The 16,908-nt window shown below is 39.5% G+C and overlaps 1 protein-coding gene across 1 annotated transcript; it reads right to left on the bottom strand.

Annotated features, from left to right (window-relative positions):
- Positions 1-6,944: 6,944 nt before the first annotated feature.
- LOC311052072 (zinc finger MYM-type protein 1-like) lies at positions 6,945-16,451 on the bottom strand. The gene is made up of 6 exons (XM_084066875.1): positions 16,156-16,451; positions 11,951-12,088; positions 10,735-10,808; positions 10,279-10,539; positions 9,911-9,973; positions 6,945-9,643 (listed from the first exon to the last, which is right to left on the bottom strand). Exons 1-6 carry the CDS (start codon positions 16,412-16,414, stop codon positions 7,454-7,456), a joined length of 2,985 nt encoding a protein of 994 aa, XP_083923001.1. The 5' UTR covers positions 16,415-16,451; the 3' UTR covers positions 6,945-7,453.
- Positions 16,452-16,908: the final 457 nt, after the last annotated feature.

The raw sequence follows: 16,908 nt of genomic DNA, 5'->3' as shown, positions 1-16,908 counted from the left end.
TTTGCTTCCTTTGCTTATTTTGCTATAGTTTATTATTTTTCTTTTCTTTTCCTTTTCCATGTGTACAGAGCAGGGCGTTTTAATGGATGAAATTGTACCCATCATTTTCCAATGCTAGTAAAGTAAGCCTGATAAAAGTACCAAACTCACAAAATTCACCAAAACACAGGAAATGACATCTACTTTGCCAAACAACAAAATTGTCCAAATATTGTAATGTTTATGTTGTTACTGTTAACTCTGTTTTTGATCATTGTAATGCAGTCAGAGTCTGTTATTTCTGTGGAACACTTAATAACAAATACTGTAAGCTTTGCTGTAAACCCTTTCCAGTGAAAGTCAAAGTGCATAATGTTTATTTTGCAATGTTGACATTACAATGTTATATATTGGTGTTTGGGTTGTGTGAGGGTGCTTTGGGGGGGGGGGGGGTTAATGTTGGCAGCCCTGATACAGAGATACATGAGGAAAAAAGCAATAGAAAGGGGATACAACTGTACACCTGTGCTTATGAACTTGTATGTTTTCCCTAATACAAATATATTTTGAAAAAGTTGAAGATCTACAAGCTCACAACCTGACGCATGTGGAAAAGTAATTTTCACTGCATGTCACCATTGTACTTTTCTTACATTGATTGATTGACGTTTTCATTGACAAAAATGTATAGGCCTAGGCTACATGAACTTTCAAAAGGATAAAACATTTCCATTGTGGACCTTTGAGTGTAAATGTGCCGTGCACTAAACTGAGGTTGGGGGGCTTGCAGAGACATACACGGACAAATAAGATCAATAATAAATGCATTAATGATACAATTCCTACCAGAAAACTAAAATAAGTAACATATATAGCGTACTCACTGTACATATGGAACCTGCTTCAACTCAACTAAATGGTTATAATTCGGTCCTGCTGCTAGTCCATTCCACAACTGCTGCAGAGTATAAAAACTAGTCCTTTCCCATACAGATTTTGAATCTGCATGGTACAAATCTGTGAAGCTTACTCCCTGGTGGAATACTTGTGCGCATAACTAACCTTAGAAATGTAATTGTCTAGATATTTGGATATGACATTGTGGTCCACTCACATTTTAATATGTGATACTCTCTCCTCCACTCTGAGCCACTTGAGGCTAGCATTGCAATGAGCAGGAGGAGGATGTGGAGTTTAAGGATCAATTTCACTAATTTATTTTGAGGTCTGTAGCTTCTTTTTTTAATTCTCTTAGGGATACTAGTGCAGCACAGGGTGTGCAGGCTTAATGACAATAAAATAGTGTTCAATATTTCAAGAGCAATTCTATCTATTATTATTCTATCTATTTGATTGACCTTTGAGGTAACCTCAATCACCATACTCTCTCCAGTTGTTATGCGGCATGAATTATTCACTTCTTTCTTGGCTGGATATTGTAGGCCTACTTCTTACTCGACTACAATTATTTGAAAACTTTAGTTACTAGTTACTGTGTAGATTTGAATTATTATTACAAAACATACAATCAACAACTTCAGCCCTATTTGAAAATAGACGATCTACAAGCTTGTAGATCTAGCCTATTTTCAAAATATTTTTGATACATTTTAGACATAATGATAACTTATGAAACTTGTACTAAATAATGACATTTGATACAGATGTCCCTTGGGTGATCCTATGATTTAGAAGGGAGCCAGAAAATGAGCTATTGACAGAATTCAAGTGTTTTCATTTTTCTTAAGGAAGGAAGAAGAAAATTCCAATTGGCTGTTTACAACAGTTGACAATTGCAGTCTGGACAATACGTGCTTGTTTTGCACTCAGCATCTTCTTATTCATTTTACTCTCTGTCTGCATCTTTGTTATTTATGTATGTATTATTTATACATTAATTTATTTTGCACTCTGCATCTTGCTTTTTTAACTCTTGCTTTTTATTTATTTGACTCTACATCTTAATTTACTCTCTAGAGTAAATGTCAAATGGAAGGAGTATTTAAACTCTTCGTCTTCTTGATCGTCAGTGTTTAGTATTGACTTGTTCCATTTCACATGTATGGCAGCAAAGTTGTGCAAGGTAACCCAGCATCCTGATATCAACACTTTCTAGAACTGAGGCTCAGCTTAAATGGTAAATGGTGCATTTATATAGCGCTTTTATCCAAAGCGCTTTACATAGATTGTGCATTACATTCACCCATTCATACACCGATGGCGGAGGAAACCATGCAAGGCACTGACCTGCTCATCGGGAGCAATTAGGGGTTCAGCGTCTTGCTCAAGGACACTTCGACAGCAACTATTCTGGGGGAACCCGGGATCGAACTGGAAACCTCACGGCTTCCATCCGGCCGCTCTACCGACCACTCTACCCCTGAGCCACTGCCACCCCGCTTAGTCACACTTTAAGAGTTGTTCTATTTACATTTTGGGAGCCGCTGGCAAGAGTCTCCATGTTAGACTCATTAACACTCACGTCCCTGGTTCTGGTGACCAATATTGTCTTTCTAATGAATGGGGAGACCATAATTCTCCGACTATACTTATTTCATGCATGAACTTTGGTTTCTCCTTGATGCAACATTAAATTACAGAAAATATCAACATAATGGAAAAAACGAATGGAAGAAAATGAAGGTCTCCCCTTTCATTTAAATGACAATCAGTCGGTTGTGAGTTTTCAATTAGTCTAACATGGAGTTTGAAGTTGAATGTGCTTATCCAGACCTGGAGCGCACGTGTCTGTACGAATGAATATCAATCAAGCTACTTAAAAACTGTCTTTGGTGCACACAAAAGCCTGAGTAGGTGTGAGAATGACCCCAGAAGTGTTTTAAAGTGAAGTTCCTCTTTATTGAAAGTGCTTTAAACCTTTGCACTGGTTCTTTGCAGATAATCTGCTAGACACCTCATCCCCTCCTCCCACTGAACATAAAACAAACACACACACACACACACACACACACACATTTTGATAAAAATGTCTGATAACTGACCATAAGGTAATGTAGTGCTTAGGAAAAGGCTGTTGAATAATGCAAAAAACATTACGGATACTCAAAATGTGTTAGGTCTTAGATCAATTAAATGATAACTGTAAAAAACAAAGACAAGAAATGAAAAACAGAGAAACAAACAAACAAAAGAGGTCATCATGGAACATTCAATATCAATAACAGAAACAAATGTATAGGATATGAGGTAGCCTACAGTAAAAGGGATGTAACCAATAATTACAAGATCTGGTCGTTATCGGACTCTTTTTGGATTCTTAAAGAATAGGTCATCTGCTCTAGAAGATGAAACTGTTTCACAATATTGACAAATAAGCCTAATAGTAGGACAGTTTTTCTGCAACCAGTTCTTTGTAATAGCTTCTTTGCTTTTGGATCTTAAGCAGATAGGAATCATCCTGGCTTTAGTCCATCCGGGATTTGTCCAAGATACAAGGTACGACATTTGTTAATCCCACTGGGAAATTCCGTTTCAGTTTCACTGCTCAGATGGTCTTGATGACCCTCTTACCAGACTTCCTCTCTAGAGAGTCTCTAAGCTACAGCTGCCCCAAAGGACAATGTGATGTAGCCTACTTCCAGAATCTAATGTTTAATGTAGTAACTACAGGCATCTTTAAACTGTAAGATTTATGCTAGCTCAAATTAATTTGGTGCCAACAATGGAAAACAAACACCAGATAGTTGCATGGTGAAAATGAACTTCAAAATTAGTTTGAGCACTGTTTTGATATACCGCCTCAATGGATTAGTAATTTAGTTAAAGCTTTTTGTTTTATTCCTTCTTTCCTGCTAGATAGAGCAGACAAGTATCTATCTGTATAATGACATGTTCTGAAACCAGATTGAAATTCAAACAGCAGATGCCGAGACAACACATAACTGTCTATTAGTTATTAGTTCATATTTCTATTGATTACCTTTGATACTGAACACAGAATGGAGACATGTTACTGGTGTCTTTCATTGGGACTGCATGGGGTTAAGGCATTGAATTTTTTCTCTAAGACTCTATTCAGGCTATATTCAATGGTTGCTCTAATTCACTCAAGGCGATATGTTGATGAAACCATGGTTACGGGTGTGTATTATTCTAGGTTACTGTACTGAGATAAAATGATTACAAATCGTCATTCAGATGAACATTTGAACATAATCATATAATAGCTGCATGTTCATATCTAAAGGTTAAGTGGTGAAAAGTGAACAAGCACACCCCAGTAGTAGCCTAGTTATAATATTGTTCATATGAGGAACACAATGTTTACAGCTATTGTAGTGGATAATGCAGAGGTGATGGGCAATTCATTTCACCTGCTGATGTCACTGTATTATTCTAATTATATCCAGACTTAAAGAGTTAGAATGCTTAGTTTCACCTAATGAGCTGGTTCGTGAGACATTCACTACTATAGCCTATCCATTTGCTAAACACGAGCATTTCCATATTATGCATAATCTGTGATATATCTTGACCACTGACTGACATACACTTCTTTTGTGCCAATATTTTACCTTTCTATTGTGGATCAATTTATCTGTAACGATTACGACTAACAAATTACATCATTTACAGTATTAATGTGCTTCGGTTTAAATAATGTAATTCTGTGATGGCTCAGTCCAACAGATCCTCTCAAAGTGAAACTGAGAAATAACATAATACAAGTTGCATTCAATTCCATTTAACCACTTAAGCCCTATCTACTTAATTGCACAGGGAATGGCGACAGCAGATCTACAATCTCACAGCGCGTCACATCATGATGCGTTGTGAGCTTTTAGATCTGTTATTTTTGAAAACCTTTGAATTATTTTGAAGTTTTGAAAATGTTCAACTACAGTATAATGACATGCCCACATTGGGGACGCCAGGTTGAAAGTGGTCAGCTCGTAGATCGGCTATTTTCACTACTTTAAAGTGTTTTTTAAATAATAAAATAGGAATGTGTTGGACATACAAGGTCTCCGCCCAACAGCGACAAATTATTATACTGGTACTACCATTAGACTCGGACAGGAGAACATAAAACCACCAATCTTTCTTGTAATATTCCCATCAGAGGCAAAGGTTATACTGTATACGTCATGGATGAAAAGGTTGAAAATGTTTAATCTAGAGGTTTATTGGATGTGATGACATAGTTTTGTGTGACATTTGTGAGAGCTCAAAATCTACCCAAGAAGGGTAATTTCATAACTCTCCCACCTGTTTAATCTTCTGGCTCAGGGTTCAACATGCTGTACTGTAACTGTGGGAGACAACAACCAGCTGCCTCACTTTGTTATTACTGCCTTGGCATGTGTCTCTACCCAGCTGTGCTCGTGTTTAGAGAGTTTCAGGCTAATTTATGCAAGAAATACATACCACCTAATTATCACCCTTTCATTTAGTGCATTTGGTCTACAGTGACATCTCGGCGTGACGTTGGATGGCAAAATGAGGTGCAATTGAAGGAAGCATGCATTCAGAGTGAAGAGGCTCATGTGCTTTGGTTTAGATCTGCGTTTCCCAACCTGGGGTTCCTGGCCCTCCTGTGGGGCACCAAAGATCACAAGCACCCGAGGCCTTGTCTTTTTGTAGGTAGTCCAACATTTTAAACATGTGGCACAAAATCATAACTCTCACACGTAAACATCATTGTGGAGCACACCAACGTTGTAAAAAAAAAACGTGTAAATTGTCATACGAATATAGGGCTTAAATAGTTAAAATGAGTCAAACTAATTGTAATGCACAGATAATTATTGTGAAAATAGCAGATCTACAAGCTCACAACGCGAGGGAACTGAGTTCCCACAGATAATTATTGTGAAAATAGCCGATCTACAAGCTCACAACGCCTCACAACGCAAGGCGTTGAGAGCTTGTAGAGTTAGTGTCGAAGTGTCCTTGAGCAAGCCGCGGAACCCCTAATTGCTCCCGATGCGCAGGTTGGTGCCTTGCATGGTTTCCTCCGCCATCTATGCACAATCTATGTAAAGCGCTTTGGATAAAACCGCTATATAAATGCACCATTTACCATTTAGATCGTCTATTCTCGGTTAATGTTCCCCTCAGAATAAGGATGCTAGGGTTCAAGTGGCTAATGTAACTTTTTGTGGTAAAACAATTTTTGCCTCTTTCTTTTCTTATATCATTTTAATTTGGCCAAAGCTTGACCAGTTTTTATAGTATAGTTTATTGATTACATTGATGCAGTAATGGTCTTTTTCTTTTATGTATTAAATTGTCACTACACTGTCATTTGGGGACATCTTTAGGTGACCAGTTAGCAGAATCATGTGTGTATGGCCTGGTGCCTAAGTACAGGCCAGTGGCCGGCAGTATCACTCTGAAAACACATGCAATTTCTTGTGTACGGCGCCCCCTTTTGGTTAAGAGTTGACAGCATTAATCCCATAAGTAAACCAACTAAATTACCTCTGCTTGTCACAAAGAGGATTGGTGTTTTTATATATTGTAGCGCTATTCCCTTAGTGTGTTAACCCGTTCCAGGCTAGCATGTATTTTTTATACATGTCATTAGAGGCAAAAATGTTCAAACATAACCCAACATTTTCTTTTTGAAAGGCTACACTCCTGGCAATAACTTTGATCAAACATAAACGTTTGGGTTGGAGGTGAACTTGTGATTTGGAACACAGAAAGCTCAAATTTAATCTATGGCATATGGCACAACCAATGAGTAATTATGTAATACAGTCATGCTTGAAAATATATCGCTTCTGGAATAGTCCATTTTATTTCATTGTTGTCTTATTTTAGTTAAAAAATATGTAATGAAAATGTTATTCTGATATTATGAGACCCTGGCTAAGGGGTTCACATACCTAAACTTGACGTTTCAACCCTCTATGGGATCTTCTTAACCCATTAAGAACTGAGGCAGATTCTACTAATGCCTTCTAAATCCTAACGGTTTTCTAAAAAACGTATGTTGCTATATCAGTGGTGCTCAAACTTTTTCATGTCAAGGACCTCCAAAATCATATGTATTTGGCCACCGACCCCATCTCCAATTATTGTGTTCCAGGGACCCGCAGAAGCTAAGATTTGAGTAAAAAATATTCACGGCACGAAGTGACGCGCTGTGCGCTTGTATATCTATTTTTGAATAGCCGAAGAAATCTAAAATCACACAGATGAGATGCTTTCCCGGATTGAATGCGTCAGGCAAATTCTTCGGTTTGACCTGAAGATGATCCCTATAGACTCGAAACATTGTCAAGTTTATGCTAATAAAGTAGTGCTTTTCCATGTAGCTGGATTGCAGGCTCTATTTTTCTCAATAATACAGAGCGACCACCACCATATTAACTGAACCATGTCCTACGAACAGAATGCACTGTCATTTACATAACAAACAGACGTGAAAATATTGAAAATGTAGGCCAATCTATTTAGCTCTTCAATAGAAAATGCAGTATTATCTTTTTTTTTATTATTTAATTTAGTTCCATCCAAAGGCATTTCTCCTTTCACTAGTCCGACACACAAACCTGTTGGCAATCCTCTGAAGATCAAGCTGATCTGTCCTTTCCTGGTGTATGTGAAGGACAATGTGATTTAGCCTCTGTGATTTAGCCTCAGAACTGCAAAGGTAAGCGTTCAATCTTCTCAGGCCTGGAAAACTGCTCTCGTCCTCTGCCGAGGAGCTTGGCAAGACCATCAGTATTTTCAGGAGCGTCTTTACCTCACTGAACCCCATCTTCCACATCGCTTCTACTATGGTTGCCACATTAGCGTTTACTGTCAGGACATCTGGAAACAAGCCCAGTTGGACTTTCAGTCGCTCCATGTCAATATCCGTATGGTAATGCTTTTGCACAATGGCCAGCTCTTCGGTGCATTCCTTCCGTTGTGCACTTTTGAACAGAAGCTGCTCCACAGATGCTGCCACTGAGGCCCCGACTTTTTCAAAGCGTTCGTCCATGGCTTCAATCAACACATCAATCAGAGGACGCCAGTGCTTCACTATGAACAGCTCCTCAACAGTTGAAGGTTCAGGCTGGATATGATCTTCCCGGACGTCAGCTCTTCTTGGCATCTTCCTGGTACGGGGCAAGTGTGGTTCTTCTATGTCCAGTTTCGCTGCCATTTCATTGCATTCTTTCCAGAGAGCAAGGAAAGCATTCTCAGTTCTCAGGTGAGAGAATGAACATCTCAACGTGTCAGTTATTGTTTTGGATTCAGACACAGTTACTTTGGAGCTTTGTAAACATTTACTGACTTCCTCAGATCGGGCAAAGACCTTCAGGCATGCTTTGAGTCCAAAGACAGTTTTGAAGTCGTTAAGCTGTTCAACAAGTCTTGCTGCCGTGCTCCCAGCTGGTGCGGTCTCGTCGTCAGCTATCATCTGAAGCGCTTGGCATAACTCACTGTAGTTTTGGAGGATGACAGTTATTTCTGATGTTCGCATTGTCCATCTTGTTGGGCACAGTGGTCTGACTGAAGTGGGTTGTTCTCCATCTTGAAGACTAGTCAAAATTGCCAGACAATTAGGGGATTCACGCACAAACGTTGTTATTTCATGGACCAAATCGATTGTATTCCGCACCAAGGGCACTGACCTGGTGGCCTCTTGTAGGATCAAATTGAGGCAATGTGCGGCGCAGTGCACATTAAAAGCCTTCGGCTGCTCTGCTGCAATCCTTGCTTGAACACCCGAAAATATTCCAGACATTGCACTGGCCCCAGCGTATCCCTGGCCTCTACAGTCATCCAATGACAAGCCTAATGTGAAAAGTACATCCTTTATTACCCTGGTCAGAGTTGCAGCATCGGCATTGGCAGTTGTGAACAACCCAACAAAATCTTCGTGCACATCAAAGTTTTCATCCACATGTCGTAGCAAAATGGACACTTGTTCCTTGTGGGAGATGTCTGAACTTTCATTCACAATCAATGAAAAGTACTTATCTTCTTTGACTTGCTTTGCTATATCCTGCAGTACAGTGTTGCTCATTATGTCTAACATTTCATTTTTAATGTCATGGACCAGCCAGCCTGATCTCTCTGTAGAGTCAGTGGTGAGAAGATTGAGTAACTGATTGAAGTTACTGTCCTCGTCAGTGTGTCCTCCAGTTGCAAGGCCTTGTCTAGCTAAGAAACGCAGTGATAGAATGATGTTTATTAAGGCTTTCTTACTGTCTGAGACTCTTCTCTCCTGTGCTTTCTTACTGTCTGAGACTCTTCTCTCCTGTGCTTTCTTACTGTCTGAGACTCTGCTCTCCTGTGCTTTCTTACTGTCTGAGACTCTTCTCTCCTGTGTAACTTTATTTGATACATTGGCACAGTAGCTGTTCAGTTTTTGCACTGCTTCGCTGTGAGCATGCGTCTTCTCATGCGAAATAAAAAAGCCTCTAGTCCAATTTTTTACACCGTGCGTCACAAAGGCAGGATCCCTGTTCTTAGACGCTGTGAAGAGTTTCAAATGATCACATATCCTGCATGGGTGGCAGAAAGCTTTGTCCAGAGCGCTGTCGTATTCCAACCACGAGTATCGTTTGTACCAGGTTGACTTAAAGTTTATTTCCGTTACTCCAAATTTCTTTCTAGGGATTTTTTGTAGAGGTTGATTTGGAGTTAATTGGAATACCAAGCTGCTTTCTTTGCATGTCCCAGCGTTCACTGGAGTGACCTAAAATACAATACAGAATCAATTTCAAATTCCCATTTGAAAAATATGATACAAAAGACAATTGATTCCATTCGTTTTTTATGGTTACCAATCAGCACTATAGATATTTTCAGCACTATGGATCTTTTCAAAAGCAACATAATGCTGCTCTTGTATTTGCTTAACTCATATACAGTATACTGTATTTAATGTGTGAACTGGTATTAATCACACTAGTGTGAGTGTATGTCAGTACATGACATTATGATAATCGTTTCCCTACTGTACCTCTTCGAGATCTGTCTCCATCACCACAGTATCTGCCTGGTCATTCTCTGAGGTCGAGGTGGTCTGATCAAATGCAAACAAAAAGAAAACAAAAACAAACCGGGGAACAGTGTAAGTGACAATCCTTCTACATAGTGTGCACTGTGCATAGCCTACTTTTCTCAGTAGGCCTATAGCTAAATATTAGTAACACCCATTTTCCATAAAACATACAGTATGACAGGTGCCATGTGGTTGTAAAGCAGAAAGCATTGTGAGACTCATTGGTTGTGTAACTTATTGATTATGACTTGACATTTCGATTAACATGAATCTTAATTGAATGGTTGTTGGTTTTGATATATTTTCGGTGAATTCACGAGCCCTACCTCAAATTCTTCTTTTACAGCAACACTCTGTATTTCACAAAACGGCAGAGTAGCTTGTTGTTGGGCTGCTTGTGTGTGCATTTCTTCTGTCTCCTCCTCCTTAACTTGTTGGCATTCTTGTATGTGAATTGCTTCATTCTCCTCCTTCTTAACTTGTATGTGAATTGCTTCCGTCTCCTGCTTTACTTGTTGACCTTCTTGTATGTGAATTTCTTCAGTCTCATCCTTAACTTGTGCTTCACACTGCGGCTTTTCATCATCCTACAAGGCACAAAAGTGACATTAAGTTAATCTGTGGTGCAAAAATATCCTGTGAGAATTGCCAGAATTTACCGAACAATAATTTGGTTAAATTTGCTTATTGGTAAACTACCAGGATTCAAAGAGAATCAAGGGCTAAACACTAAACAGTAGATGATATTTGTTGACAACTCATTAACAGAATCAAATCAAAACCTCATCTGAATGAGCTGCCGTTTCCGATCCTACAGTTCCCTCTACTGGCTCATCCTGGGACATCTGTACATTATCTATGAACACAAATAAACATTGACATACAACTAACTGGCACCACAAGTAGACAGTATCGATCAAAAGAAGAAAAATAATTGTGATAAAGAAGAATGCATTCTAAATTGTAGGGAACCAATTAACAAACCAGCTTCTCTCAGAGAGAGAGAGGCAGCACAACAGAGCTTCAAATCCAACGAAAAACCACTGTGGTGCAGATCCAATAGTTTGATTTCATGTCACTGATTTCATTTTATTTCAGTTTCCCCCTAGTAACTAGAGCCTAGCCAACATTGTTTTATCATGTTTAGGGTTGTAAGATAATGTATTTATTTTCTCCTCTTCACTGTTTCTACAAAGTAAGCCACAATAAAAGCCTTCTCTTTGAAAAGCCATTTCAACGTATTCCCTTCACCAGATAAAACTGCATGTTCTCCCCCACCCTTAACAAAGTACTTTAATTCCCTATATCCCTATACCTAGAGCAATCAAATGCGAAATTAATAGATTTTTAGTAAGACCTCAATCACAGACAGTACATGCTGCTCTGCAGCTTAGCCTTTGAATCAGCCTGCCTCAGATGCCTGAGGCTAGAAAGCAAAGAATCAGAATCAGGTTTATTGTCACATCACAGGTTTACAAGGTAAAAAAGTGTGTGAAATTCGTTTTTGTACAACACTCCCATCGCAACGTTAAATTCCGTAGAAAGAAGAGTGGGGAGAGAGAAAAAGAAGAGGGGTAGGGGGTTAAGTGGGAAGGAGATCAACAGAGAACAATAGAAGGCCAAAAACAAGTTATATACATATTTACAAAGTACCTGAGATAAGAGACAAACTAAGGTGCCTGAGCATAGCAGCAATGTATGTATACTGTGCATGATATACTTATAGACGCTAAGGTGCTTAGAGAGAAAAAGAGCGCAATAATAAAAAATCAAAACAAGTTTGTGCGTTATACATGGGGATTAAGGTGCAGAGGGTCAGTGCACCCTCAAGCCGTTTTCAACCGACCCATACCAGCCCTTGTCTTATTTCTACAGCTGATGTATGATTGATGAATCTTAGTCGGACTAAGATTTGCCTCACTATAAATATCCTAAATGTTCTGCATGATCCAGGAATAACTACAACAGTAAAGCACGAAATTAGTAAGTTTTCCTTACCTTGACATTTTCTGTTGGCTGGGGTCCTGCTGTGTCCTTGTTGTTCGCGTCCTGCTTGGCTTATAGCAGTACCATAACCCATGTTAACAGAGGGGATCCAGTCAGGATCAGACACATCGTACAACGGTGCAGGCATACCTGAGAAATGAAAAACATCTAATTTAACCCCAGTTTTAAAACATCAGCAGTATACAGCACGTGGTGGACACAATACTCAACCAAGTACTGTAGATACTGGGTCAATATATCATTAAAACTACAGGTGAAAGTTGTTCAGTCAAATTTGTACTTCAACCAGAGGAGGTAGTTAGTTAGATCATGACCATGTTAACCATGGATGTATTAATGATAATAATGTCCTCATATTTTAGACTATTGGTTTATTATTATTACCACCATGGTTACTCTAATGACCTCATATAACATTTACAGTACATTTTGCAAAATTGCAAATAACCTTTCCATACTACAGTTAACCCATTATCTGCCATTTGTGGTCCATTAGTGATCACAAACACAAACCACACAGATCCATCACAAAAGGATTTTACTAGCCTTGGATCAAGACTATCATGAATGTATTTTATCAAGTCTGACTTTTGCTTCATAGATACAAAAGAAAAAGTCAGACTCGATAAAATACATCTATGAAAGTCTTGAGCCACGGCTAACTATGATGTTCTTTAAAATGTGTTAAAACACAATGATAACACAACTTTAACCAACAAAAATAGTTTGATGTACACACTGCCTGCTCGGAGACAGGGTAATGTCTTAAAGTTAACATAACTGGCCGGCTGTTGTTGTCATTTAGCAGTTTACTAGTATAAACAACCCTGTCTCAAGACGTCAACAAACACATTATTATATCATTAGTTATTCATATATGGCGGTGGTTGTTTGCATTGAGATGTCGAGTGGTGGTCTGGTCTGACAAACTGGTAAGGCTAATCCTTGGCCTTTCACCTACAACTCATCTAACCCCTGCTCACTTTGCAAGGGTCGGATGGCTCAAGGTAGAGGACAGAGTACAGCAATTTGCAATGGGCCTGGTCTACAAGATACACCACAACGTAAGATCCCCATGTACCTGTCAAAATACTTCAAAAACGTAAATGAAGTCCACAATCACAACGCCAGAGGTAGCTCCACCGATCACGCCCAGCCCAGATTTGGCACAAACAAGGGGTTGAATTCATTCTCCTGCTATGCAACAAAAATGTGGAATACCCTACCAAGAGTAGTGAAGGAGTGTAAAACCCTACTCACCTTCAAAACTGCCCACCTTCAGGTGGCTGCCATTCGAAACTGGCCCCTGTAAAACAGTGGCGTTTGGTGGATTCTAACGTTCACCACAGCCTTAATCATGTACAGTTGTTAGTAGTATTGGTGTATAAAGTACTTGAAAACCATACTTGAGTAAAGGTACAGATATCTTACTTGAAAGATATTTTACTCCAGTAAAACTCAAAAGTCACCCATAAGAAAATCACTTTGATCACAGTGTTCAAGCAGCTCACATTATGTACTTTCACCATTACGCCATTATGCCAAAGAAAGAATTATTCTTCTACATCCATTCGCTAAGTATGATTCATTCATCCTCAATAGTGTCCTGGGATGAATGATGGTCTAACTCTGAACTGATTGGATCATTGTTAGAGCTTGTGCCCTTATCATCAGCGGGATGCTCAAAAACACAACAAAAATAATCTTCACCTCGCCAGCCTGCTTTCACTTTTCTTCTCACAAAGACGTTTCCATGGCAGGGACAGAGCGACCTAGCTGCATTCACAGAACACTGAAATATCTCATTCCTATTTTTTCAATATCCAAATCAAAGCCTGTGCACTATAAAGGACGGGCACAGAAATGATCCTTTCAAACATCAAAATGCATGAATGCAGTATCATAATGGAATATGACCATTGTTGTGTCCTATATAGCAGTGGTTCCCAAACTGGGGGTCGGGACCCCAAGGGGGATCCACAAATGATTTTGGAGGGTCCCCAGATCATTAGCTTAATGTGTAACATTGTTTTCTCATTCAACAGTAAACAAACCAACATACAGTATAAGCGTATAAAGGGTATCTGCACATTTATAAAGTTACAATTTAATTACTTTTAAGACCTTTTTAACACCAAATTGGCCAAATTGTCAAATATTACATAAGAGGCAAACATCGTGAAAATAGCTGATCTACAAGCACACAACGCCTCGCAGTGCAAGGCATTGTGAGCTTGTAGTTAGGCTATTTTCACAATATTTATCTGTATAATCAAACTAAATGTAATGCCTCACATTAGTCAAACTAAATGTAATGATTCAAACTAAATGTAATGCCTCAGCTCCTACAATTCTAAGTGCTTGTCAGGGTGGGAGGTCCCCACTTCAAATATGATTATTTGGTGGGTCACAGCCTGAAAAGTTTGGGAACCCTTAGCACACACAACAAACGGTTAACAACAAACATTGTGGCCCCTGACTTCAAGTCATTTTACAAGTGTGGCCCCCTGCCTAATCTAGTTGAATACCCCTACTCTATGGCATGGAGCACATGCATCTTCAGCAGGCACTGGGTTAGATATCAACTATACTGCACATTGCACACACGGAAGAAGTACTTCATCATGTGCGTCATGAGAGAAAAGGTGACAAGTCAATGTCAATGTGTCTCCCTGCACATTCAAACTGGTGGATGTGAAGTGTAGGACGAATGAAGTTGTCTACCCACTGTCAGCCAGTAGGATGGAGATGCGCAGTGTCCAGGTAGGCCACTGCTGTATCTCTTCAAATGTCTTGCATGATAGCACCCATAAAGCTACCATTGGTGAAAGGCTATCACATATTTTCTCTAGACATGCATACCTTGACAAAAATCACTATGAGCATTATTCCAGACAAAAATATTCCATGATTTACAGGTACAGGTAAAACACGATAGGGTGCGTCGTGGAACAATATATCGTGGCACTCCTGGGGAGGGTTAATCTTTTTTTTTTTAATCACTTTTTTTTTTTTGTCAAATGGAGGGTCATGGCATTTTAGATCAGGGCACATACATTTTCTCCAGGGGTACACTTCTTTAAAAATCGACCTGTCCCTTATATCAGAAGTTCTCAAACTTTTTCATGTCAAGGACCCCCAAATTGACACTTATTAGCCCGCGGACCCCCATTTGAAAAGATAAGCCAGGGACCCCAATAAGAGAAGATTTATACGGCTTTCTAGCAGTGATTCTCAACTATTTTAATGTCAAGGACCCCCAGTTTGACATGTATTAGGCTACGGACCCCCATTTAATGGCATTTATACCTCTGGGACCCGAATTTATATTATAAAATCAATGTTAATTTCCGTTTGGTTCCATTTGTACACTCTCAGAGTTACATAACCATAAGGGTCCATTTGGTTCCTATCCATCATTTAGCTCGGGACCCCCTGGATCCGCCTCAAGTAACCCTGGGGGTCCCCGTACCCCACTTTGAGAACCAATGCCTTATATGATGTTCTGAATAGTGTATATCTGTCTGTCATTTACGTCGCCATGAATTGAGTACATAAGGACCCTATTTGAGTCAAGCCATTAGGCTTTAATAGGCTTTTTAATCCTATTTAGCTGACCTTGTATTTAAAATGTACTTTAATGTGCTTTTTTTCTGCAAACTTCTAAATAAAGTATTCAATCAATCAATCAAACCGTAGCGTGTAAGTTAAACAACAGAGAAAGAACTACAAGTCCCACAATGCACTAGTTCGACTTCGATCACAACACGGACGTTGAAAGTGTTACTTGAATCCAATCCAACGTTGTTTTTGCTGTGGTGGTCGGAGCATTGTTTAAGTTTAGCAACTAGCTAGCTGTAGAATACAACTCTCGTAGACGTATTTATGATTCTGACGTTTGAAAACGTCAGAATCATAAATACGTCTACGAGAGTTGTTGTATTCTACGGCTAGCAACTATAGCCGTCGTTCACTACTAGCCATCCATATTATGGGGGGAACATTAGCCTAAAACACAGCCGTGAGCTTACTTTTTGGGGAAGAGATTTTATGCAGTCGGGATAAAAGCGGTTCAAGTACAGAGCCAACTCAGGTCCAGTTTACCAAGTCTAGAAGAGGGTTTTAACTTAGGGGTTAAGATACAACCAGGAGTTTGTCTATTCATAATCAATAATAATTAGTAAACCATGATGTACCCGTAACGAAGTGATCGGAGCATATGCGGTACTGATCATATGTGTATGGTAACTTCTGCTTCAGGTTGAGGTTCTTCCTACGCAGGGCTTGCAGCCATCCCTCTCTTCTCTTGGTGGTCAGTAGAAGTGTCTTCTCGCCCTGGTGGTCCACGACGCTTGGTATTCTATAAAAGGATCGATCAACGCCTTTGGTTTGTTTATTTGAGCAGCCTATCACCGCACAGAAATTGGGCATTTTATCTTGATTTGGACGGTCCATGGAGTCCTTCAGCTTCGTTTTGTTGTGACTCTTCCAATATGGCGAGTTGGCGACGGTTTTCCCACAACCATAGAGCTCATTGTGGGCGGAGTTCAACTGTTAACCCCTCCCACATTACCTCAGGCAACAACGTGTGTGTGTGTGTGTGTGTGGCAAAGGACATATCTAAAAATCTTACTCTGTGAGAATGTACAAACATTCCTGTGTCAAACCTTCCATGTTTCAACTGTGCTGAAAATCCTGAAATCTTTGCACATCTCTCTGCTAATACACCAGTTGTTGTCGTCAATGAAGTCTCCAAATCAGTTTCTTGAAGTGGCCTGCACCTTTGACTCTAGCAATAGAGGAAGCTTTTATGTCCAAAGTCATACCATCACAGAGCTAGGTTATAGGTGCAAACAACTTGCGTTTATCTTTGGCAGCCTAGGACATGTACATAGGTAGGTTGTAAGAGGCTTCCAACAACTTGGGATGCCAAAAAAGCATCGGCTTGC

The sequence above is a fragment of the Gymnoscopelus microlampas genome (assembly GCF_963454915.1).
Source record: "Gymnoscopelus microlampas genome assembly, chromosome: 9".
NCBI lineage: Eukaryota > Metazoa > Chordata > Actinopteri > Myctophiformes > Myctophidae > Gymnoscopelus > Gymnoscopelus microlampas.
This window is presented reverse-complemented; position numbering and strand designations above follow the sequence as displayed.

What these genes read in the sequence shown, in the direction of transcription:
- LOC311052072 (XM_084066875.1), bottom strand. Translation starts at nt 16,414, where the DNA reads ATGGACCGTCCAAATCAAGATAAAATGCCCAATTTCTGTGCGGTGATA. An exon ending in CTGTAAAAGAAGAATTTGAG is followed by an intron (nt 9,974 to 10,278) that starts GTAGGGCTCGTG and finishes GCATTTGATCAG; the next exon opens with ACCACCTCGACCTCAGAGAA. An exon ending in TGGAGACAGATCTCGAAGAG is followed by an intron (nt 9,644 to 9,910) that starts GTACAGTAGGGA and finishes ATTGTATTTTAG; the next exon opens with GTCACTCCAGTGAACGCTGG.